The sequence below is a fragment of the Loa loa genome (assembly GCF_000183805.2).
Source record: "Loa loa unplaced genomic scaffold supercont3.280, whole genome shotgun sequence".
NCBI classification, from domain to species: domain Eukaryota; kingdom Metazoa; phylum Nematoda; class Chromadorea; order Rhabditida; family Onchocercidae; genus Loa; species Loa loa.
Window position 1 is genome coordinate 34,832 of NW_018108460.1, and position 25,195 is coordinate 60,026.

The 25,195-nt window shown below is 37.3% G+C and overlaps 5 protein-coding genes across 5 annotated transcripts in view; 2 read left to right on the top strand and 3 right to left on the bottom strand.

Annotated features, from left to right (window-relative positions):
- LOAG_18374 (hypothetical protein) overlaps window positions 1–7,836 on the bottom strand; it is a 33,717-nt gene extending 25,881 nt beyond the window's left edge. The window contains exons 1-6 of the mRNA XM_020451034.1: window positions 6,802–7,836; window positions 4,486–4,635; window positions 1,547–1,708; window positions 1,312–1,440; window positions 1,033–1,120; window positions 12–88 (exon numbers count right to left, since the gene is read on the bottom strand). Of these exons, the coding sequence (XP_020305220.1) occupies window positions 12–88; window positions 1,033–1,120; window positions 1,312–1,440; window positions 1,547–1,708; window positions 4,486–4,635; window positions 6,802–7,361 (1,166 nt within the window). The 5' untranslated portion in view covers window positions 7,362–7,836. The remainder of the gene's footprint in view (window positions 1–11; window positions 89–1,032; window positions 1,121–1,311; window positions 1,441–1,546; window positions 1,709–4,485; window positions 4,636–6,801) is intronic.
- Window positions 7,837–10,285: 2,449 nt separating this feature from the next.
- On the bottom strand, window positions 10,286–11,904 carry LOAG_04176 (hypothetical protein; the record flags this gene model as incomplete). Its single annotated transcript, XM_003139713.1, has 4 exons — window positions 10,286–10,699; window positions 11,204–11,278; window positions 11,674–11,747; window positions 11,832–11,904. 4 exons carry the CDS (start codon window positions 11,902–11,904, stop codon window positions 10,286–10,288), a joined length of 636 nt encoding a protein of 211 aa, XP_003139761.1.
- A 1,371-nt stretch (window positions 11,905–13,275) lies between these two features.
- On the bottom strand, window positions 13,276–14,507 carry LOAG_04177 (hypothetical protein; the record flags this gene model as incomplete). Its single annotated transcript, XM_003139714.1, has 4 exons — window positions 13,276–13,313; window positions 13,486–13,612; window positions 13,926–14,032; window positions 14,393–14,507. The coding sequence occupies 4 exons, from the start codon at window positions 14,505–14,507 to the stop codon at window positions 13,276–13,278; spliced, it is 387 nt and encodes a 128-aa protein (XP_003139762.1).
- A 3,635-nt stretch (window positions 14,508–18,142) lies between these two features.
- On the top strand, window positions 18,143–19,750 carry LOAG_04178 (hypothetical protein). The gene is made up of 4 exons (XM_003139715.2): window positions 18,143–18,255; window positions 18,568–18,744; window positions 19,095–19,181; window positions 19,443–19,750. Exons 1-4 carry the CDS (start codon window positions 18,160–18,162, stop codon window positions 19,656–19,658), a joined length of 576 nt encoding a protein of 191 aa, XP_003139763.1. The 5' UTR covers window positions 18,143–18,159; the 3' UTR covers window positions 19,659–19,750.
- Window positions 19,751–20,075: 325 nt separating this feature from the next.
- Window positions 20,076–24,626, top strand: LOAG_04179 (hypothetical protein). The gene is made up of 10 exons (XM_003139716.2): window positions 20,076–20,165; window positions 20,435–20,613; window positions 20,993–21,071; window positions 21,220–21,272; window positions 21,536–21,706; window positions 21,959–22,132; window positions 22,378–22,581; window positions 22,934–23,005; window positions 23,585–23,740; window positions 24,114–24,626. Exons 1-10 carry the CDS (start codon window positions 20,111–20,113, stop codon window positions 24,366–24,368), a joined length of 1,398 nt encoding a protein of 465 aa, XP_003139764.1. The 5' UTR covers window positions 20,076–20,110; the 3' UTR covers window positions 24,369–24,626.
- The last annotated feature ends 569 nt before the right edge of the window (window positions 24,627–25,195 follow it).

The following is a 25,195-nucleotide window of genomic DNA, read 5'->3' on the forward strand; positions in this document are numbered from 1 at the left end:
GCGTCGCGAACTTGGTGTTCCCAGCTTGATAACCGTTGACTGTACAGTATGGGTGTTCGACGCATGATGATAGTGTCCAGAGGACCCACTAAAAAATAGGATAAAATTAGAATGGACTAAAATGGAACCAAAACTATTCTAAACTTGCTAATCTACTTTCTAATCGAGATATTTGGAACGAAAAAATACCTCTACCATTCACTAATTTTCATCAAATCAATGCATGGTGACTATCACTTAGCCCGACATATAGTGTAGCCTGAACGATCTTTGCTAAATTATTCTACTCGTGTTATTTCTTTCATCATTTTCACACGTTCTCCTCCCATCCTACTATGCAATGAGTACATAGAACTGTCAACCAAAGTCGTTTTCCCATGTTTGAAGGATGGAAAAAAGAAATCAAAACTAAAAATGAAACAGCAATAAAGAATTCGGACTACCGTTCTTTACTGTCAATATATGGCGAATAAAAATCATATCAGACTACAATGAATGGACCTAAAGACGAAATAAAAACGTCGCTTCACGATTTCATTATTAATAAGTAAATAAAAACGTGCAGAGTTACTCAATAGCTAACAATCTCCTCCCTTCATTTTTTCCAAATAATAAAACAAACAAATCACATAAGCTGTGGAATTGTATAGACCCTGTGGGGACTGCCAAGAAAAAACAGAACTTAGATACAATAATGCCGATGAAAAAATCCCATCTAGATGCTGAAAAAAAAAAAAAACGCTGTAGATAGCGTCAGCGTTATTCCTTTGGATGTCGAGTAAAATCTAAAATCTGTAGAGATCCCCCAAACCCCCTACAAATAATACAATATCCAATATTTAGACTTCAAAGCTCTAGCCAATACCCAAAGGAATAAACCATCTAAAATACAATTTAATGCAAAAGTTCAGACTTAAATACTTCCTTTTTCCCGTTTTGAGCATTTCAAATTTATCCTAGGCACAGTTTACGCTTTCTCACAACTTCCTTGCTCACACCGCAATTTTTTTAAACCACATACCTCGGACTTACTGAATCACGACTCGAATCAGATGATGCAGATGCACGTGGCGAATGACGTGATCGCCGTGAAGGACGTGAATCACTAGCGCCCATTCGCCTAAAATCAAATCAGATACCAACATCGCTTATTTAAGAAACAAACAAAAAAGTACAAAATACATCAGAAGAGTTGAAAATACGATTTTCATTTCGCAAGTTCCATGATTCAAAGTCATACATTTCCATCTTGTACAAGTGGAAGGTGTCATCTCTTCTATTGATGTACTACATAAGCTACTTTCAACTTACCGGTCATTATTGCCTGAAGTCCTGCTTCGCTGAGATCGTTCATCAGTTCGACTCGAATTTCCTCGTTCTCTGTCACGTTCACGTTCTCGAGACTGCCGCCGTGATGATGAAAGTCGATGTTGTGACGTTCTATAATATGAGGAAAAATGACGGTGCAGACTTCGTGATCAAAATTAATGACATTTTGTCACAAAAATAATTGCAGTGATCGGGAATTACTATATAAATAACTTGCCGTTCTTTCTGAATCTGCTTTGATGAGGATGAATTTGGTGAATGCAGGTCAGATGAACGTCGATGCGAATCGATCGTCGTACTGCCACTGCTAGCATTTTTCGTATTCTGAGGTGAGCCAACCCCAGCTGCATTACTAGATGCTGTCGGGTTCACCAAGCCGCTGCAATCAAATAGCATGACTGATGTTGCAAGAAAAACACCTAAAGGTCAATTAACATAAAAATCCAAAACCTTGAATATGTATTTGCGCATTATTTATTGGGTTCTTAAGAGGGGGACCGTATTTAATGTTCAAGGGAAAAAAAGGGTGATGATTGGAATGCACCAGAACGATGTAAATTGTTAACAGTAGAAAGTCAGCATACCATCGTCAACTTTCAGCACGGTTATGATGAGAATTAGTCGAAAAATCAAAACTGATAGAGTGGAATGCAACTGCAAGCGTTCCACTATATATAGATTGAGACGACAAACTATATATAGGTCGAGACGACAAATACATATAGTCGAGACGACAAACAAAGGAAAAGCAATGGTTCATTAGTTCATTTTGATAAAGGCTGTTAATGCTTAATACTGCATAGATTCTTTCAACCTTCGTCCTCCTCTACTTCATCCATTTCTCCATTTTTCAACACCAAGAGTGATTTCATTTTTAAAACATTTTACTCTTAACGAATTTCAGAAACAAAAATAAGTAGGAAGAACAGAAAAATCAGGGCAAATGAGTTTTTCGACGAAAATAATACTAAACAAAACGAAATGAAATCAGAAAGGACAAGAAGGTGTCTAATATGAAAATGTAAGTGGAAGAAGCGGAGCAACTTGTATAGATGAACCGTAAAAACAGATTTGCTCTGAATCGTGAGATGTACAGAGAAAATGCCAATGTAATGGAATTATGTAAATCAAAAAGCAACTAACTTCAGGATGACTGGGTAAATTTGCCAAATATTTAATCGATGAAACTATTCGATTTTTAAAGCTTTGCTTTCAATAAGTCGAAGATTGTATGCTAGCCGTCAAAATCTTTAGCACGGCTCCAACTTCATGCGGCAACTACTACTTATCACGCTCACACAAGATTTCGAACCCCTCTGGTGAGAAATGACACTTTGAAATTTAAAGTAAGGAGCTCATCTTACATTTCAACTAAATACGGCAGAGAAGGGATGGCTTCTTTCTTGTCCACAGCAACACATATGACGCTATGGGTTTTCCCAAAATTTAAGCATGCTGGAATATTCAAAAGTGGATGTGGTTTTATGAAGTTGCGAACTATAAGACTCTCAAAATAAATTCTATACCATCCCCATTCACCTTCCTACTTCACTATTCACCTTCCTACTTCATTACGTAATATATGCAAAGAACAGACAGTGTATAGGCAAAAAGCATGGAAGCGACCAAAGAAAATGTTGGAGAACATTGGGAAGAATTTAAATTCTCGGATTCATTCTGCATTTCAACGACAAAAAGTAAGAAGTACAGTAAAAGAAAATACTCCCCACTATTTTAAGTCGATTATAAAGTGACCAAAAATTCCCACTGCTAACAATGCTAACATACTGAAGAGAAGTGGGAAGACATGAAATTACGATATTCAACGGTATCTAAAAAGACGACTAATGAAAAACCAGGTCGAATACTTTCAAACTTTAATCATGCACGAAAAAAACATGATTCAGTTAGAGTGCGCAAGAAGATAGATACAACGTACATTCCCGATGACAAACCCCTGAAATTTATTTTTAGTCTGCTGGTAATTACCTAACTCATTATAACAATCCTTACAACAAAGAGAAGCCAACAAGCAATTCAAATAACCCCGAAGTGTCAGTTTTCAAACTTATATGTTGAAAGAGGATCCAACAGTACAAAGTATGCAATCTCGCATTCTTTAATATATTTCACTTTATACCAGTTAAAGTCAATCAGTTGCGTCTAAGAATATGCTCCACTGCCACAGCGCACAACATAACAAATTTCACTCCTTTTCCAACCGTCATTGTCATTCTTCTGCTGAAAACTGATACACTGCAGCAAAGATTTCAGAAACAGGGAAAAAGATACCTCCTTCGACATGGGGATCGGATGAAAGGAATATGTGAGAACACATCAACGTAGAATTATATTCACAACCTCACTAGCACAATTTGCTGATTTTGACACTTTAGTGAAATATGTGTTCAGAAATTCTAAAAAATCAAGCGATGGAACTCCATAAAGGAAGATTTCGAAATGATTCGACTTTTTCCTCAAACAGTGGTATTTGATTCAAATGATAACCACCACATATAGTAAGGTACCACCCAAGATCAAAGAAAAAACACCGCATCAATAATTATAGAAAACGATATAAAAATCGTTTACGATTTATAATACAATACCTACTCGATTCTGCTATTCAGCTCCAACAAAGCCGACGGTCAGGGCAGCAAGCGAACCGATGGAAATAGCCATGGCGTATCCATGCAAGATTAAAATTAAGACGACGAGAAGTTCGAGGTAGATTCTGGGCAGAAACCGAAACAGTTCATAAAGCGGATAAAAATCCGCCAGAATTAAGTTGTTAATTCGAACTAAGACACACCTGCTACACAGGCAGCGGCAACATCAAAGATACAACCCAAGTACCGGAGGTACCACGGCTATAAACAAAAAACTCGTAACAGAGGTAGATAACATAGATGTAGATGAAGGAGGTAAATGCTGTGAAAAGTCTGCCACAAAGTGGCACTTGAACTGTAGAAACCGGTAGCACTGCAGAAAACGAAACAAAACCAAGCTGATGCAAGCTAGCTTAAGAAAGCTAGACAAGTAGCTTAACAGTCAGTCAGGTAGGTAGGCCAGCAGCTGCAGAATCAATTGTAATCAATTTTGATTTTCCATAGTAATAGTAAGTAATATTTGCGAGATAAGGAGTTTTCTGCTCACTTCTTGCTCTGTTCGTGGAATGCGATTCGTAACTTGTGACCTTGAAATTTTGGCTCCGTTGAATGGGCTTTTTGTGCCGACCGAACATCCATGAAGCTAACCACAAAACCGGTGGTACCCAGGCGTTCCACTTTTTGAACACGACCAAATCTGAAAAGTACGTAATCTCGCATATACCAGGAAATTATCAATTTTGTTCATAATTCCGAAACAAAGCGGCTACTTTTGACTCATCCAAAAAAAATGACCGTCTAACGTGTTGCATAACTAGGAGAATTAAAGGTGCTAATCGTAATGCTTTATGGAAGGTGATGTCGATGATAATGATACAACTATTTGATAGGCGTCCCACTGCAACCTCAGGCGGTTCTGCATGATATTCAATGTATTATTGTTGTAAATTTTTATACTAAGGAATTTGACAAAAAAGCTACCCAACCATCAAATATAAATCATTGTATCCTACCACACATCTGCCACCAAAATGAACTATCTCTACTTGTCCTAAAAGACACAAAACGTTCAATTTGATTTCTCCTCTTCTTCTAAATCACCGACGTTAAAACCCAAGTAACGAGGATGTCCAAATCACCCACAAAAAATTTGTAACAATTATCGGCAGAACGCCTTTCCTGTCCTCACGTCCACTTATTTCATGTACTGTTGAATGATGTCGCTACACAAAAAAGAAAAAGAATGTTCCGCTATTACTGTCACCGACACCGTACCCACACATGAACCAACATTACTCAATTTCATACCATCACGTCTTCAAAAGCCTTCCAGCAAACCTAAAACGATATCACCTTGTAACAGAGTGCAATCTTCACTATGGCACAAATAAGGTAGATGAGTTTCGTTAAAACGACCATGAAGAACAAGGTTCTACCTACCATCGCCCAATCCATACAATGACAAGTTAACCTATCTACTTTACAAAGTCCAGCGAAATGAAGAGGATAGTGGAAAACGACGTCACAAAGTAGGCAAGAGTAGGAAGCATATATGCATTGTTTCCGCTTGTGAGAACAAAAAATTAGGGATTCTGGTCTTTGGTCTTCGGAGACTACCAATACACTACATAGATTAGTGAACCAAGAAATGATGAATAGACGTTGTACATTATCCCGCAAGCTACAACTCCTTTTGGTACAACATACTACGCACAACTATACACCATACAATGCACGCATGTATGTACATGTAAGTAGAACTACAATTCCTACACCACCATTCCCCGGTAGCGTTGCAGTTTGCTAAATGTTTACTATAGCATGCGTTAAGTACCTAGTGCAATAAGAAATCGACCACTAGAAAGCTTTGTGGAAGTTTATTGAAGTGTTTGAAGAGTCCTAGGAGTAATCAAAAATCAACAAATGTAAACACCACTTCCACTGCGACACAGCAATGGTTTATTGCACTTTTTGCATAAATTTGCAAGATGCACAAAAATATTTTCGATCCACCATTCTATCTTTAACATCTCACCACCATCAACCAACACTTTTCCCATCCTTTTTAATACTTTATTCAATACCATCCAGGAAAATAATATAAAGTGAATCGAGTCAGATGACACCATCCAGAAGCGACAACTAATAATTTGCGTTCATTTTTTACTTCAAGCACTTCCTTTTTGGTCACTCAAAATTGAAACATGGTTGGTTAGTTCTAGCAATTGCAAAGTTACTGCTTGATAAAGAAAATTATGCCATAATGCTACATCTATTTGTAAGTGCGCTTCAGTTGCTTAGCTAAGATGAAGTACTAAGATCATTGATGAAATAAATGTTCGGATTACATACTTCTAGTTACTAAGGAAGTTTTTATTAGTCTGGGTTATGAATCCGAGGATTTCTTCCAGCGATATCTTGAACGACTACACCTTTACTGACTCATTAAGGAATGGTCCATTACGACACCATTTTCATCGAGAATAGGCTTACATCTCCATCCCCGACATCCAGTTCCCTGTGATGAATAAGACTACCAGAATTAGTAGACCGAACAATATTCCATGTTTTAACTAACTCCAATAACCGCTATTTCTAAGTCCATTTATCTAAGCAATACATTTGGTGAGCAATTAATATGAGACGTAAGGATCGTGAGCGTGGAAGATCTCAGCAAGATTTAAAGCGCGTCAAAGTATTATCAAGTCCTTTGTAGGACAGTTTTACATCTATTCTGCTTAACTTCCCCTCATGAAATTTGTAAATATCATCGTGCAATATATCATATAGCTCACTTACATCACATTTTATTAACTGGTAATGCGAAGGAACCCAGAGAAGAAAAAAGGAAAAAGTTTTTTACGTGGAAAAAAATGATGAGACTCGTTCATCCGAAAGACTATCCGGTAGGCCAATTACATGGACATGACGACTCTCTCGGCTCATATCCTGTTCTGTCGTAGTCTCAGGAACAGTTGTTGAAACCGTTGTGGTTGTTGTTATCGTCGTATTCTTACTATCAATAGCAGTAGCAATGAAAGCGATATTGGTCGCTGGTGTTGCGAGAGGATCTGGAATACAGCCACCGATACTATCAATCAACACAGTTAATTGTTGCGCAGCTGTGGTAAGATTTGATGTGCAACAACTTAGCAGCCACTTAGGATGCTGCTGTGGTTGTTGATGCTTAAACCAGACTGCAGGCGAGCTTTTCGCAACCAATGGATTGATGCTACACTCTTGATTTTTCGACTGCTGATCTTCTTGATTTTCGATTTCGTCACCAGTCGTAAGTTTTGTCGTTCCTGGTGAACTGTTCTTATTAACAATGTCTGATTTTGTTCCTTTATCACTATTACCGCTATTACTGTTGTTACTGCTTCCGCCAACGTTAACACTAAGCACTTGGGCGCTGATAACCATTCCATGGAAGAATTGGAATTAGGCGCGTGCAGCTGTTGATTGGTTCGTTGATCGCTAACAAATCACAATTTTCTGGACAGTGCTATCTTTAAATGATAAGAATTACTACACGTATAACGGCTGGTTTAGCTTAATATTTTAATTCCTTTTACTTTTCCGCTTAATCGTGACTTTTTCGCTTCTTTCCCTCTCTGAATACTTTGTCAAATGAATCTGAATCCTCCTGACGTTTCCAAAACAATACTTCGTATTGCACAGGATGATCCCTCATCCGTTATATTCCACACATCAACTGCTTCTTACGCGTATCTTTGTCACACTGTTGTCCTGGAAAACACAAGTAGTTGAAGAGAGCGGTAAATACGTAAAAAAAAAGAACGTTCACTGAAAATTAAACAAATATTCTTGCAAATTCCAATTAAATGACATAAACTACCAGCAATTCCATGTGCCATGAATCATTGAAAGGAAAAAGATGGGAAACTTTGAAGAAGGTAAGCATGAAGTACTTTTGAGACACATCCCAAGTTTGATACCTGATATTCGGAAATTCCTAACCCAGAAACCCGACACCACAAATGGTCAATTCCACAAAATATATGTCAACCAACACATTCAATGATTGGCACTTCATCCTTACTTCTCGTCAAAACGAAAAATGTACAAAACTCCTTAGTTCAAATTATTATTCGAGGAAATCCAAGTCAGAGAAAGGAATGATGGATATATAAGCTGATAATTAATGAAGAAATAAAACCAAATGAAATAACGGATCCCACCAAAATGTTAAACATTGCTCAATAATGCTCCCTTCTCTCCTTCCCTAAAATATTCCCCGATGCTTCCAGTGTAATTCAATCTGAAAAACGATGGGAATACGAATTGACAACGAATGAATCATCATAATTTCCTGAATCCCCTCCTCTCAGAGATGAACAAGACAATCGTCCGTATGACCCCAATTATATCCTGCTACAGATTTCCAAAAACCCTTAATAATTGTTCCCACCAGTTAATTCTCACCCTCACCAACGTCAAACGCTCACGCCAGCTTTCCCAATGATTAACGACCAGTGTAAAATTCTAAGTTGCAAGATAGTTCACTTGCTTCCATCAATCTCTCCTTATCTATTGCGTTGAATTGTGCACGTCCCATCCCTGCTCTAATTCTTTAGTTATGATGACTTACAAATCAGGGAAGACAGGTAAAAATAGAAAACTATATCGGCTTCACCAAATGAAGTGATCATATATTGACATTATGACATCCGTGGCATGCCTAACCATTCGAAAATATCTTTTAATTGACAACTTCATGACAGCATCCCCTACACAACAAATATAACAAATCAAAAGTGCTATTATCTGAATATGAAGTAACTAATTCCCCTAGAAAAAGAGAAAATAAGGTTCAACATTTCGTTTCCGTAAACTGAAGAAAAAAAAGTGGTATGCCAGGCATGGGAAAGAGGAAAAAAGATATGATTTCCGCGACGAAATTCCAAAAATGAAGAACAGAAATGAATGCATCCAACCAGTACTACTAAAGAATTAAGTGATTCAGAGAATTAAGTGATTAGAGGTCAACAAGGATAAAACTTGTGATAAAGCATAAAGGAGCGAACAAGCAACAATAATAGTAGTCTCGGCAGCAGTCGAAACAACACGTTAACGATAGATAGATGCTAAGAACACAACTGTTCAGCAGCAGCAGACTTGAACATTTCCTGATACCTCATATTTCTTTCTTATCACCACCATGTCTTTCCTATGTAACTTCGCGAACGTATCAATTGGGAAATTAAGGCAACTAATCCTCACTGTGAACAGCAGTACATTACAGCGTATTATTTCGCCGTATTAAGAAAAATTAGATTTAAATCCAAAAACTGTTTCGAAACGAAAGTAGAACTTTGGTTCAACTCCAACTTATAAAAAGAATCCTACGAAATCTTGGCATAATTTACTTGAAGGAAACGTGCTTCTTTGCAGGTAAAGACTTTACATCATCTTGGTGGAATATTTTTACGGCTAAAAAGTACGACAAATAAATATGCCTAAAGAATTACTCTCAAAGTTCGAGGCGTTACTCTCTTTATAAATTCCACCCACTGATATCGTAAAACAATGCGAATTGTGAAGAAATCAATCAAAAATATAATCAAAGAATATATCCAGACTGCAAAAGTAGGCAAATAGATTACCTACTTTCGCCTGTCCAATCCTACCTGGAAGTCTTGGCAAGGAAATCAATGTATGTCTTAAAAAAATATGATTTTGCTCCTAAAATTATTTATTTTGAGACAACCTATCCATGTCACCCACTCAATTAAGTTTTGAAGCTAAACAGTGATTTGAGAAACGAATGTGAAAACACGAACTATCGGTCATATTCTGTGAACTGTCATCCTAAATCGTTGGCGCAATCACCCCTTAACATCAATCGATTGAAGATTCTTGGCAAACTCCCAACAAGACAATGCGTATCTTAATTTCACAACATTCGTCTATTTCCCACATCAACGTTAACGGAGACGCGTAACCGTCAAACTTGGTCGTATCCTCCACATGAATTTAGTCACCAAATAAACATCACAGGAAGTGATATCGAAAGCGAAAAAAAACGCAAACAGTAAAACGGAAAAGGAAATCCAGTTAGCAAAACATTCATCCATCAGCGTAACACGAATACAACCAAGTTAGTCTTCATCAGAGAGATGAAATACATGGGGAAAAGGTATGTATGACAACGTCTACACATACTGTGTGATAAACAATGTAAATATGTTAAGATCATGATACATTCCAGAAAGTAACAGAAGAAGGATAACGAATCCTTGTTAGGGGTAGTCATAGTAATAGTAGTAGTATTAGTCGCCGGCGTCGTCGTCGTCGCCATAGTCGTCAGTCAGTCAACGGCAGAATCACAGGCAACGACTGCACTGACGTGGCAAGCACAACAACCCTCCTCCTTCATCCACCCCAGAAAGCACCAAACGCTTACACCTAAAGGATGATGGGAGGGGTCCACATCTAAGGTCTCCTTCCACATATCTCTTTCTCTCTCTGCTTTCCCCTAACAGAATGTCGAGATTCTCTTCTCCTTGTGCACCCACTCCTGTAGCACATAGATCGGAGTGGGTAGGGCAATAGTTACTAATCTGAAGTACCGTTTGCCGTTCTGGAACCACCCATCCAACCATCAAACGTACCGCCCATTCACCCTCGTCTGTCATCCATTCCGTGGCAACTCGCTCATTAGTGTGCCGTGTCGTCAGGGAGGATAGCGGTGGCAGCGATGGTAGTGGGTTGTGCAGGAGATAGCGTCTTTCTCCTTTCTGTTGTACCACATTGTGTATTGGGGTGAAATGAACTGGCCGAATTTGGAATCAATCTGCAATGGCTCATCATGGTGGGTGCCAATCCTATTCAGGCCTTCTTCCCCACATATATTTCAGGATACTAGTAATAAGGTAGGTATTTCCATCCCCCTTCCCACTCTTTTCGTTCGTATTTCACATTAAAACAAAGTATACCATGTAACACGCCTATCATATTGCTTGATTACTCAACGCATCGCTAAAACACTTATCTGCTCCTTTCCCGCCCTTCCCAATACCATGTTATATAGAAGTAATTAGTAACCAGAATTATAGTTCCACCTCGCAAGTCAGTACAGAGATACGTTTTTGGCTAAGTTTTATGCATCTAATTTGATCCAGCACAGCATTACACAACTTTATCGCACGAAGTTGTTAAGATATCGAAAAAGTGACACAGCATTACACAACTTTATCGCACGAAGCCCATTCTGTTAAGATTTCGAGAAAGTGAAATCTAACCCTCCCGTGAATAAACGTTCTGCTGACTAGTTCCATCAAGCAGACTGCTGTGGGGAGTTGCTGTGACTCGCAGAGCTGCAAAATCATATCTACTTAGGGACCCTTCATAATACATGGAGTTATTTCGTGTCATAATGCGCAATCATCCAGCCGGACACTTCCCGCATTTTATGAGTACCTTCACATTCTACCTCTTCCGTAGTTACCTTAATAATTTAACATGTATTCTCATTAGTGGTATTCGTCATGTTGACAATTTCGCCTTCTTAAGCTCCCCTTTCATATATGTCGCATGATAAGGTCTAATGCGTTCATCCTTACTATCACCTATCATAGGAGCGCTTATATGGGATATTTAAGGGAGATGCAGAAATGAGGCCGTTAGAAATCCCACTGTGGTGTGGTTTGTGCTATGGACGAGAAACTGATAACATTGTATCAACATTCTACAACAGCTCACTAATCCTTACCTGAATTAAGCATTGGATGGCGATGTTTGGTGGTAGTCGATGATTGTCACTTATCTGGGCCCCGAAAGTAACATCTGGAAACGTGGCAAACAAAGCGTACATTCAGTAATATTGAGATTTGCGGGTATACACTGTTATCACGAAGCGAAAATGCTAACCGAAATTCTGTAGTTCTTGTTTCAGAGCTTGTTTTGAATATGCTGGAATCATGCACCCATCATTTCCACTCATCCTTCTCCCTGAAATAATGTTTGTCGTCGGCATACATGAATGCACCTTACGATATGGCCTGCTTGTTCACACGTCTTGCGCATGAGAAGACTAACCGTATTAGCGGAAATTGAGCATTTCATGGTGGTTCCCGTAGGAGCCTAGTTTTTGTGAGACTGGAAATAATTGGTACCAGAACATCCAGAATTTTCGGGCATCTGGGAAACATTTTACTGTGCAGCGGAATGCAAGGTACGGATGTCTCAGGTCTGGGAAAGGATTTGGTCACGAAATTAGCCGTCGAACAGTCATCTCTAACTGTAATGAAGCGGAATAGCGAATATAGGTGGCAATGGTATTTTCGCACAAGAGATCGCAAAAGATCCCTTTTTGATAGTAGCATTACAGATCTCGCTGTCGTACTCTTTCCCAGCTTGATTAAAAGCTTGATTAAATTCAGAGTAACAAATTAATAAGAGTACCAAGAGGGCTCTTAGTCTGGTGAAAGCTGAGCACATGGTTAAATCAGGAACTTTTGATATTGTATATGTGGTAGTAAGTTGTCTGAGTGGAAGGCCTGAAAACATTTTTGTTGCTGCACAATCCAGATCCCATTTATTATCCTACTGCAAAAACCAGTCTTGTATATCACAAAGCTTTCCAGTAACTAATTTATTGTATTTCGGAGTGCTAGCAGCTGGACTTCCTGCTAAATCGTTATATGCTTCGTTGTACTTCGACAAACAATGAAAACCTAGTGGAAATTACATGGGCTCATCACTTGACTATTAGAAGGGGAATCTAGCGGAAATGTAAACTTTATTAGGTTTCTGCACAGGGATGATATTGAAGACTCCTGAAATCTGGGAATAATCAGGTTTAATGAAAGCATGGCTGTTGTTAAACGTATGCCTTTTCTGGATGACAGATGTATTGTTGAAGTCTAAGATATTACGTCAATGCTTCCTTTGCCAGGAAATGAAAACAGTGCAGTATGCTGTTGGTCAGTATTATCAACAGTATTTTCATCACTACAAAAATATATAGATGCAGTGAAAGAGCAATCCCACACATATTACAATCGACGCAAATGTTTAGCTAATTTTTGCCCTTTAACGTTTCATGTGGTTGCACAACCAACCCATGTTTCCCTTCAAGTTTTAACCCAGCATTCTGTAATCCAATGTTTACAGCCTAGCAACTCATCCATTCATACGCAGCTAAAACAACAGCTTCCTCTGTTGTTACAAAGAGGAAGAGAGCGAGGCTAGAGAGAAATAGGCTCTATTGGTGGTCGTTAACCTGTCCGATTGTATGGGCAAATAGGATGAGAAGGTTGAAGTGGTACGGGTAACACCTGCCCCATTTTTCTGTGGAGCTACACATAATATGTTAACTTCGTCCAGGCTGTTCCATTTCTCTTCTCACCCCTTAAAATGAAGTTACACAGAGGATGATTGACTACACGCAGACAAACACACCCTTAGTTGAAAGGAAGAGGGGAATTGCTGCTCGTAAATATCCTAACCCATTCCCCTGAATTCCTTCCTTCCTACTTTTCCATCGTATTCAGCTCTCTGTCGTTAATTGATCGAGGCTTACCCCTACTACTCCATCTCATTTCATCATCATCAGCGTCATCCTCCGTTACATATCGATCATCCGAACATGTGACCCTCTTTCCATCCCTTCCCTCTCTCTTTGTAAAAGAGGACAAATCGAACGCTCTCTACAACCAACCTCATTTATGACATAGAGCAGCGGGAGCAAGAGCAGACCCATAGGCCATACTACATATACTATATATAGTTCTAACGGAAGATTGATGGTTTTGTCGGTGGTTGTTGTTCATTGCACTCACAAAGGCCAACACATGTGAATACAGACAACATATCTACTTATATGCCGCACTAAGGGGACCAATCTCCTTCAGTAAATCAGGTTTATCGGATAGCAACCATAGTTCGGTTCAGGATAGAGCAGTTACAAAACATCTGGTGGATAAAGAGATGGTATGAGTTGGAAAGGTCAGATAACAGCACTCGCCATGGGGGATCATCACTACTGTCTTCGGAATAGGAACAAGGAACTACCTTTCGTATATACCTTTTTTGTATAAGCTTCTCTGGATAACTTAGTGTATCAGGATCTGAATTCCAATAGAAAGTTTGAGCATTATAAACACGTATTGTCAGGGAGCTATAATGGTACTGGAATCTAGAGAATTAATTTTGTTGTGATACGAAGTTCGGGGACTATCGTACGAAATTGCCTCCTGGGAAGTGTAACAGATGATGAGGTATGAGGTACTTGTGTTTGAGTGACTTTGTACTTGAGTATTCACATAATAACTTTATGACATACGAGGACTTTCACTCTGCCAGGGACTCAGTATCATATCCCCTCCCACGTCTCTCGCTTCCGGGAAAGCGTGATAATATGTTGACCACGGCATATCAACTTCCACGAAAATCTATGGTGAGGGGGAGGAACTCTCTGGCTCTATTACCTAACGTTCGAAAGAATTCCAACGTGATCTTATGGGATGCTTCATCTTGCAACAGGCAAAAGTCAAACACCCACCGGTACTCTTCATTAAGTTGCTTAAGACCCGATTCATCCATTCCTTCATGATAGTAAACGGGAAAATTGATCTTGCAGTTAACCCTTGTGAAAGAAAAACCAGTCCTTTGAGGAAAGACAAAAGGAAGAATGACAACAGGGAAGCTCTTTGTTCTGCAAATATGTAAGGTGTCTTGTGGCAAGTACATCGATTGACCAACTATCTGCTCTAGCTCGCAGCCTTTGGTTAATGCATCGATAAATAATGGCAGAAAACATTCATGAATGCGACGGTTACCCTACTGCACCTCATCTCATACCAACAGGATCAGATATTCACGAATAGTTGCTAAAGTGGGAGTGGAGAGGAAAGGGCAAGATGATGTTCCATCATATCACATCATGATCTTAATTATCGTTATCATTACATTGGACGAAATAGAGGAAATCTCTTGTTACAACAAAGAGAGCGAAAATACATCTGCATAACAGTTGCTTTTGTATTTCGAATGAGAGAAGAAAGGGAGAGAATGCAGTTACTTCCGTTTTTTACAAATAGAGAGGAAGGGGAGGAGGGAAGATGAAATGATTCTTATGCCCATTCATTTCCCACTATGCTCCCTCCTTTCTCTTTCCCTGCCATCATCCCTTTTCATCCTACTTCTATTCATTATCAGATAACATCGGACCAATCGGAGGTGACATATATAAAGAGGGAGAAGGAAAAATAAAGATGCAAACGTCAACAACATATAATAGACAGCAAGTGCTTTCTACCCTTCTTCACAAAAAACAGATCGTTTAACAAAGGAATTTATCACTAATGATATTGGAGTGGGAAGAGGGTAAGAGAAGACCAGAGAAGAAATTTGGAAATTCAACAGCAATGCTGCTGTCGATTTTCCAAATTTTAAAGTGGTCAGAGAAGGAAACTGTGTAAATTTACATAAGGTACACAAGAGAAGTTTAAAGAAAAAAAGTGGAATGTAATAGAAAGTATACACAGAGCAAGTCCCCATATAATGGGAGAAAGGAAGATTGATAACATTAGGCAATATTGTCCAGAACAGCTGCGAAGGTTAAGCCTTTTCTTTATAACAGCTTTGTGGTTGTGTATGTGTGTGTGTGTGTGTGTATGTGTGTATGTATGTACGTGTGTGTGTGTGCGTCATCGTCATCATCATCATCGTTGCAGGCACTTCGAATTGCTGCAAGAAAGTTGGAAAAAATGAGGGGAGGGAAATGCAGTATCATTTTGACGGATGATGATAATTTGCTGCCACAATATCCCGCTGGGACGGACTTGGAGGATTGAGTGGTTAGAACAAAAATATGTCTAGTAAGGAGAACACAGGCAGTAATTACTGAGGGAAATGATGCATTCCAAGAGCGCTCATTCATCTTTTAATCGAGAATTTAAACAACCTCATTCGGTTTATTCGTTCTCTTTCCCATCTCCCCTTTTTACCCAGATCTTCTGATCCCTCAGCTCGTCTCTCTCTTCACTCCCCTCCTTTTTTCACCTCCATTCTCTCCCCCTTTTTCTCTCCCCTCACTTCAATTCTCGTCCAGATCGATGGGAAAAGTGAGCTCCGCATTATTCCTTTCACTACATAAACGCATCCTCTCCCCCCATACGCACCGGTACACCCAGACACACGCGCACATACACACACGCACACACATATACACACACGCACATACACATACACACACACACACACACCACCATGCACACACATAATTGGCGGGGAGCGGTGGTGAAGAGTGGAACCAGCCAATATCGACCCCTCTCCTCGTTCCAGTAATTGTTGCTGCCGAATAACAATTTCGAGGGACTTTTCTCCTCTGCGAAAATGTGGGAAATTTTTTTTTTATTATGACTGACGTAGTCATTCTTCTAAAACTAGGCAGGTGGGGATTTTCTTGTTAAAATTTAAATTGAATTATGATGAATTTCGCCGCGACATTCACGTGTCATTACCAACTGACGTGCATTGGATTGAAATTTTTACTGGACACAATCCTACGTTTTCACCATCAAAACACGGAGATTAAACACACAAATAAGCTTACGACATTATTTACCACTGCTATCAGATTGGATATATAAACCACCTTTGCCATTGATACTGTCCAGCTCAAAGCTATCTTAAAAGAAGGAACAAAAAACCACAACTTGAAAATCTCACGTTTTCGTCCGCTGACTGTTCATCTCAAACTCCCCTTATGATGCTCTCCTGTTTACATTTCGAAAAGTTACTTTACCGAATGATAATAAGTAAGCAATATAAATATTCATCGCCACTTTACTCAAAATGCATATTTGAAGAAATTGATAAATTGAAACCGGACGGAAGAACGAGTATGCGACAAGTAATATTATTTCATTCATTAACACTATTCGTTGTGGCATATATTCCAGGTATGGTTACTCACACGCCTAGACTTTTTGAAAAATTTATACGGCATTGCCGTCAAGTAGTCAAGTTAGCGGTAATAATTCCAACTTCGCATGAAGGACTTCGTTATTTTTGATAAAATTGAATTGTCATCCTTTCCAAATAGTCTTGGTTAAATTTACATCTGTTTCTCAAACGGAAATCAGTCACTAAACCCAATACAAATAGTTCTACTCCCGAAGTGGAAAATCACATGAATACACATATAAATTACTTCCTGATGATTATATTATCTTCGGTTGAGAGCAACAACCATATAACAGAAATAAGTTGAATTAGAAGATAGGGCGGTTATCTTAAGTTATAAACAAGAAGAATTGAATCCGACTGCTGAGAATACCACAACTAACCTCATTCTGAAAAGCTCAGAACTTTATGGCCAATATCTACTCTACAACAGAACGTCATAAATTATGTCATTTATAGCTGATTCCAACGATGAAATAAATGCATAACAACTTCCTACTATCATTGAGGTATTGAAGAGTCGGTGATTTGCCGAAGAGGAATCCACGTATTAAAAAAACTTGCAATGTCTGGTATTATATGAAACAAACCTAAGATAATGTATCAATTTTAGTCTCTAATATAATCAAGTAGCAAGTAAGATACATCCTTTAAAACCCTACAAATTGACCAATAAAGGAGAAACAAACAACAACTCTCACAAAGTAACCACTGATTAAGCACTTCTCCTCATCATCGAGTAACATGCTGGAGGAAGAACGATACTGATAAATATTTATCATATGATATCATATCAGTAGGCTAATTAGTACCGCAGTTTCTAATGTCGCTATAAAACACTTCCCGCTGCACAGTAAACTCTCTACGGCGCGGTACAGAATAAAGTGTGCTGATAATTATGCAACGTGACTGCATCATCAGTACTATATTCACACTCTATTCAAACGCATGAAGTGTAGTAGGATCATGAGCGTGACTGCCTTTGAAAGAAACATAAAAAAAATTGGTATAGGGCCGACCGGTGTTTCATGGTGGGCCGGCGATCGTGGCTGTTCTTGTGAGGACTACTGCACTTCCGTGGATTGCCGCAAGTTACATAGTGTTCACGCGTCGATGGTCCTTCTCTCTATCACCCTAGAATAGCGTAGCCCTTATCATACAATACCCTCCTTCTTTCTCTCCACCGTTTTATTCTGTTCCAGGAAATGACTGTGAAATATTCTGTTCTTAATTTTCTTCATCTAATAACTACTTTTAACTAATTATTTACTTTCAGTTTCTCTTGATGGCTACCAAACGATTCACCCAAAGTGCTATCAATTTCAAAACGGTTGGTGATTTGGTCGGCGAGAAGCATGCCAAAGAAGTTACCGCTTTAGCAGTAAGTATTTGATTTTCCTTTTGCAAATTACGATAACATTTTTCTCTTTGCTGTAATTGTTTAATATGTTTGCTATATTATCTACAGTTCTTTACTTCTGTTGATATTGCATTACCCGCAATATATTATATATCTTTATCATTGATTCCATCATCATTTATCTTTAATCTATTATTTAACCATTCTTCTTCGCTGTTTCTTTCATTTTAATGCCATCGGTAGCTTAACCAAAGTTTCACTGTTGTTAAAATATGTGGTGTAATTAAATATTAGCGTAATCTCGAATTCCTGATGTATTTTTAAATGTTTCAGCAACATCATCACCAATACCTTAGTACTGTGTTGTCTAAACCTGCGGAACTGCCAAAATATGACTTTGCAAAATTGAAGAAGCAAATGCCTGAGCATGCAATTGTCTTGGATAAGCTGCAAAAGCAGTATGAAGCAATCAAAATACCATTTCATACAGTGCCAGAGCAATTCATGAAAGTAGGTTTTTTTTTTCTCTCTTGTTTCGATGAAAAGTACGTCATCATGGGCTGTTATCCTTTACATTGGAGGTAAATGTACTGTGACTCCCACGGTGGAGGTATGGGGGAGCTGTGAGTTGAGGACAATAACCAAATGCTTGGAAGTGTGGAATAGATTCGGTCTAGAGTATATTAGTTCTCAGTGGTGTTTGATAATCACATTAAAGTTTATGCGTCTTTAAAGATGCTATGTCCTTTTTTTGGATATCTCTTTTTTTGGATATTTCTTAGCTGAAATTCGTTTGTTTCTATTACATATTCCTGATCTGCATCCTTCATTTTTTTTATTTGCAAGAAAATTTCGTTTAGGAAATTGGCGATTATTTGAAATACATCAACACCAGAATGGATTTTCTGAACCGTAAGTTGGCAGATGCTACGGAGGATGAAAAAAAAGTAAGCTTTCCATATCTTCACGGTGAATCTTCATATAAACCAACCTGCATTGTTATATAATAATAATGCATTTATTGCCTGAAAAATCTCCTTCGGAATATTAACTACTACAAAAGCATTGGCATTAATTATTATATTATAATGTTTCCTCTGAATTGCGACTTGCTCGATCTTAGAGCAAGGATAACATTGAATCAGTACATAATTTTCTCATTTTATAGTCAGAAGCATTTATATTTTCAAACACTGTAAAATTTGCAGGTAAAAGCGAAATATGAAAACATGCCACCGATTGAACACTTCCGACCAGAGCACTATGCGAAATTCTTCCCCGAGGTGCATCGCGATGTGCGCTTGCCAATTGAGCGTTTTACAATGGGTTGGGGTAGTACAAGTACCCCGGAGCATTTCCAGGAGTTGAAAGAACTCTTCAAAGATTATCGTTCACGTCCAGTTCCCGAGCATTTACAGAAATGATTGTATATGTATTTAGGTAGCTCCGCAGAAGGATTTTTTTCCTGTAGATTATTTTTTTGTGTGGAATAATTTAATTCACAAATGATAAAATCTAGTTATCTTTTATGTATTGTTTCTTTGTTTTGTTCACGAACAAAGCATATTATTTGTTTTTTCATTTTGTTCATTACTGGATTTTATAGGCTGCAGTAGTTCTGCTTCATTGTTGGAGTTGGGGTACCTTTGCTAGTTGAAGTTTCGTAGGAAGATAAGTGGATATCATGCAAAATGTTTTTTTTTTTTTTTTGTTAGGTTCCGTGTTTCCAAGTCTTTAGATTTCGTAATTTCGAAGTAACATCCTTAAAGCACTTTATGAAGGACGAGGTAGTTTTTTTTTTTTCATAATCTCCAACAGAGTGATTTTTACACGTGCTTAGCTTAGGCGATAAAAGTGCAGTTAATCCATTGGAAATATGGCGGGCACGCTGGATACGTTTGTAAAAACAGTTATGGGGCATACCGTTACTGGTAAGTTGCTAATTTTCAAAATATTTGAATCATGCAATAATGGAAGAAATCAAGATACAGTTGCAAGTCGTTGTTTTATGCCGTATGTTACACATGCCTCCGTAGAAAATCCCGGAATATATGTGACATCTAATAAAGGCTATGTGAAAATGTAAACTGTTTTGACAATTGTCCTTCACTTATTTTATAATTTGAATTCACCATACAATTATTTGTTTTGTCGTATTTTATTTCATCATTAATTGATCTCAAGGTGTTATATGATTTAGCATCATGGAGAGAATTGGCTGATCTTCATCGAAAAGCTGTTTATGATGTTTTGGAACGGAATATTCCTCATTTGGACAGTGTATTAGAAACACTTGCTGTTGACCGGTATTCGATGTCAGTTGTATCGATATTGCTCGTTAAAATGAATCAAATTTATACAGACAATGTAAAGGACAGGGTCAGACTTTTCATATTAGATTTTAAAATTCTTATCTTTAGTCTGTTTTGTTACGTTGCAGAAATCATGTTTCTAAAATTTTTGTATATCTTTGATCAGCGTTTGATGTTGAATGATGTATCTTCGGATATGAAGCTTCATTTCACATTTTATTACATTCGGGTTTCTGTTCCAGGCTTCTAAAAACTTTGCTTTTTGTACTGAAGGCGAAGGTGAGTTGGCAAAGAAACTTTTGCTAAAAATGAAACAGGAGAAATCCTTTTGAGTCATTTCTTAGGTAATATTGATATTTATTCATTTTGAAAATTAAGCAGATTTTATTTTATTTTATTTATTTTTTAACATTGATGTTCTGTTTTGTTTAAACTCTGATTTACAGTTTGAGCGTACTTTGTCGCAGGTGGAATCTATGGTTCCACTTTTTGATAGTATGCAGATCTCATTCATTCCTGATATTTGTGAGTTTATGTAGTTTCATTTTCATAAGTTCCTTTCTAAGTTTCCTGTGGAATTTAAGGAAAGTATGTAATATTTCCAATTTTAAACGTAAATTCCTTTCACACGTACGAAAGTTGAATATTATATACTATCATTTTTGCTTTTCAGATGTGTTGCTTTTCCGGAAAGTATACGAGTATTATCTTCTTCAAATCAATAAGGTGTATTTGATATCATAACTGCATTGTTGGTTTTCCATACGTCATTCCCCATAAATTACAGTTTTGTCGCTGGTATGGAGAGAAGTGGGGGAGGTGGCGATGGCTTTCTTAGGAAGCAAGTGAGCATAAAGTAACACTGCTGATAGGCTATGCAGTAGACGAATTAGCTGCAGTGTCCTACTGGAAGTAACAGGATTTCTGGGTTTCGTAACTACTGTCAACCTATGGAATCCTCAAGAATCATTACAGAGTAAAATTTGCAGCCAGCTCGTGGTATCATGTTGCTTACAAATGCAATCAATGTATTGGTAAAAGAAGAAAAGGACATCCTTACCTCGCTGCATCCATGTCTTTTCTGTTTGTGCCTTAAAGCTCGTATACATGACCCAGCCATACCCTTCTTGCATCTTGCTGTACCGAAAATATTTAAGGAGGTGGGCATAAATTTGAATGATTTATCACTGTGATCTTTATTAGAAATCTTGTGCTGCTCAAAGTAGCAAAACTTCTCGCTATTATATTTTAAACAGATTATAATCTCCTATATAGTTCTGTTAGAATCTAAAATAATTGCAGTTGTATTATGTGGATCATATGGTTCAAGTTTTGAAGAAATTTAGTGTCTACGAAAAACGAGATATGTAATAAATTCTACATGCCTAACTTATGTGTTATCTTCATTCCAGACTGCAAATCAAACAGGGCCTTATATGGACCCAAAATGGGTGGTATTATATTTTTATTATGGTGGTTTGCTTTATGCGGTTTTGGGTCGTTACGAAGAAGCATTTGCAATGATGCAGAAAGCGTGTTGTATACCAGCAATCTCTCCTAGCGCTATAGTGGTTCGAGCTTATAAGGTTATTTCTTCGCATCAATATCGTAAAGTTACATAAGGCAGTCATCATTACATTGACCAGAGTTTATTTATGTGGATTTAGCCAGTCCATTATACATGCGCAATTCTTGACGAAGTTTCGGAACAATATTTTTCGTCATATACTCGAATATTACCCAATCATTGTTACTGTCACATTCGAATTAGGTGTCTGGACTGAGTTTTGGGCTAAGATTAATGCAGATTTAATTTTTCATTACTTTGTAGATATATGTGCTGTTGTCATTGCTTCTGTACGGGAAGACACTTCGTTTGTCTAATTACCGATCGCCAGTGATGACTCGTAGCATTATTCCACTCTGTCCGGATTATTCGGCATTAGAAAGGATATGTGACAATGAAGAAGAGAATTTCGACAAAGCCACTGCCATACTTGAATACCTGGAAGCACATTACGCTACTTTCGAAAAAGTACTTATTCTTAAATAATTTTTAATCTAATAGACTTCGAGGAAACAGAAGTTTTGAAAAGGTCTAGAAAAAAGGATTCAAAATGGATGTGTTTTATTTTACGGTTTCATTATATAATATGGAGATTTACCATAAAGAAAATTCAAACTTTCTATGTTTCATTGTTTTTCTGAACTACAGTCTCTTTTTATTGACTAACAGGGAAGGGAAAGCGCATCTTTTAGAGTAATTTCACATTTTTTTTTCTTTTTTTCGGAGTAATCTGATATTTTCTAGAAAAATTTATAGACTGTAGATCTTTTGCCATCTCATTTCATTTCCAGTTTTGCTATCTAGTTTGTATTCTTTGCAGGATAATACCGTTGGCTTGGTGAAACTTGTGGTTAGGAGTATTCGTGAAAATTCTGTTAAAAGATTAACTGAGGTTGGTATTTCAAATATATCTTCGAAATATCATCGGACATTTCCTGTTTGATGGATAGTTATATAGCCTCAGATGCGTCTTTTAGGTTTCGGTACTAGGAAGTTAGGAAAGTTTTTTATTCAAACCCTCAGGCAGGATACTTTTTTCTGCTTATGTTAGTCAAGCCGAAAAGTAAAGAACTGATTTTTTTAAAAAGTGATGATGAGACATAACTGTAAATCGACTGATAATTATTTTCCACAGTTCCATTTTCGGAACTTGATCAGTAATTTAAAAGTCTGCGTTTTTTTTTTCTTTTTAATTTTGAAGATAGAGAAATCAGGAACTACAAAACCGTCCTGCTCCCATCTTTTTATTTTAACTCATGAAATTCATGGTTCTACTCGAGTTGAAAAATCATTAAAAAGTCGAAATTTCTGGTGTTATAGTTAAAAAATCATTAGGATATATATTGTGGTAACAGAAAGGGTAGCTTTTTTTTCGGAAAAGTCTTGGTAGGCTCTATTTCAGGTTTTTTGAAGTATTCTATTTCCAATTCTTTGAAATATTCTATTTCTAATTAATGAGGTTTTCATCTAGTGTTTCACATCAATTTCACTGTCGGATGTAGCACGACGATGCCATCTAGATGACAGTGATCACGCGGAACTCTATCTTCGTGATATGGGCAAAGAGGGAAAAATTAATGTTCGCATCGATAAGAAACAGGGCATTGTTAAATTTGCTGAAATGAAGGTTTGCTGAATGTTTCTGTTCTTTTGCTATAGTACTATAAATAGATTAGAATTATTAAGCAAACATCAGAATGACCAATATGCTCGATCATTAAGTGGACATATTTTATTTGATTAATTTTACAGTGATATTTTATGTTTTATATTTATTATTTGAACATTGTATGTTAGCGTTCCTAACTATTAATGTTTGTAACTATCTAATTAATAAACTGTAGCGATCTAATTAATAAACCCGGGTTTACTTGGATACTTTCCTAAATATTCGAGCTTGTAGTATGAAAGGAAATTAAATTTTAGTTTGACTGATGGTTGGATTTTGAACTTTGAGAAAATTATTACTTTTGAACGATAGATTAAACTAATCTTTACAGAGAGAAGCGGATGAGCATGAAGTGGATAAGGCTGCAAATTTTATATACACATTGGATGCTTTAATGAAACAGTTTGACGATCGAATTCGCGTCAACCCCTCCTATATTTCACGTGCTGGACGACCATTAGGTCGGGGAGTTTCTGCAATTCCTCCAGATGAAGGTTTGGGACATCCAGGTTCTGTTTTTATGCCTAACGTTAATGTTGGTGACATTGAATCAGCAGCTGGTAGGCCTATGGATATGGTTGATTAACCTTGTTGATTTAATGAAGAATGCTGTGACTTTTCAAATTTTTGTATGCATAAACTTAAATCTTAGGATTATTCCCAACCTAAATTACATTTTACTATGAACCTTTACGTGAAATTGGAGTACTTCCATTATCTTACTGGAAATCCAGCAGTATTTGAGTTCATTTTCTTTGAAAAAAAAACTGAATCAAAACTGAGACTTTTTATGTGAACTGTATATGTTTTTATCCATGCATCCTTTGCACTGTTTTACTCCCAGTTTTTAATAAAAATTATTTTCGTTGTACTTCAGTTCGATTAAAATATATATGGGATAGTATCTACTGCTTACTTCTTTCAGTAAGCTGATAAACAATTGTATTAATTGTATGATTTCAAGTTTCCAGTTGCTAAATCCGCTATGATGAGGATTTTTGTTGTGAGTTCACGCAACGTTTCTGCTAGCCTATGTTTTCACACCTCCCAGCGTTCAGGTAATACCTGGTAATCCACTTTGATAACAAAGGTCTCCTCCGTCCTTCCATGTTTCCAAACTTCGTTTTTTCTATATCTGGATAATAAGGCAAACCATCAAATATCGATGTACAATAAAATGTCGTAAACTTTGTTGATATAATGTCCAATAGCCCAACATATAATATAACTGGCCCATATAATATACATTGCTATACTACATATAAATAATATACGCATATCCAGAAAACTCGAGGAGTTATTCCTGAGTTTCTGGGAAATATACGAAAGAATAAGAAAAATATGGAGGAACATATATATATATATATATATATATATATATATATATATATATATTATATATATATATATATA

What these genes read in the sequence shown, in the direction of transcription:
- LOAG_04178 (XM_003139715.2), top strand. Translation starts at nt 18,160, where the DNA reads ATGGCTACCAAACGATTCACCCAAAGTGCTATCAATTTCAAAACGGTT. An exon ending in AAGAAGTTACCGCTTTAGCA is followed by an intron (nt 18,256 to 18,567) that starts GTAAGTATTTGA and finishes TAAATGTTTCAG; the next exon opens with CAACATCATCACCAATACCT. An exon ending in TGCCAGAGCAATTCATGAAA is followed by an intron (nt 18,745 to 19,094) that starts GTAGGTTTTTTT and finishes AATTTCGTTTAG; the next exon opens with GAAATTGGCGATTATTTGAA.
- LOAG_04179 (XM_003139716.2), top strand. Translation starts at nt 20,111, where the DNA reads ATGGCGGGCACGCTGGATACGTTTGTAAAAACAGTTATGGGGCATACC. An exon ending in CTCATTCATTCCTGATATTT is followed by an intron (nt 21,072 to 21,219) that starts GTGAGTTTATGT and finishes TTTGCTTTTCAG; the next exon opens with ATGTGTTGCTTTTCCGGAAA. An exon ending in TACCGAAAATATTTAAGGAG is followed by an intron (nt 21,707 to 21,958) that starts GTGGGCATAAAT and finishes TCTTCATTCCAG; the next exon opens with ACTGCAAATCAAACAGGGCC.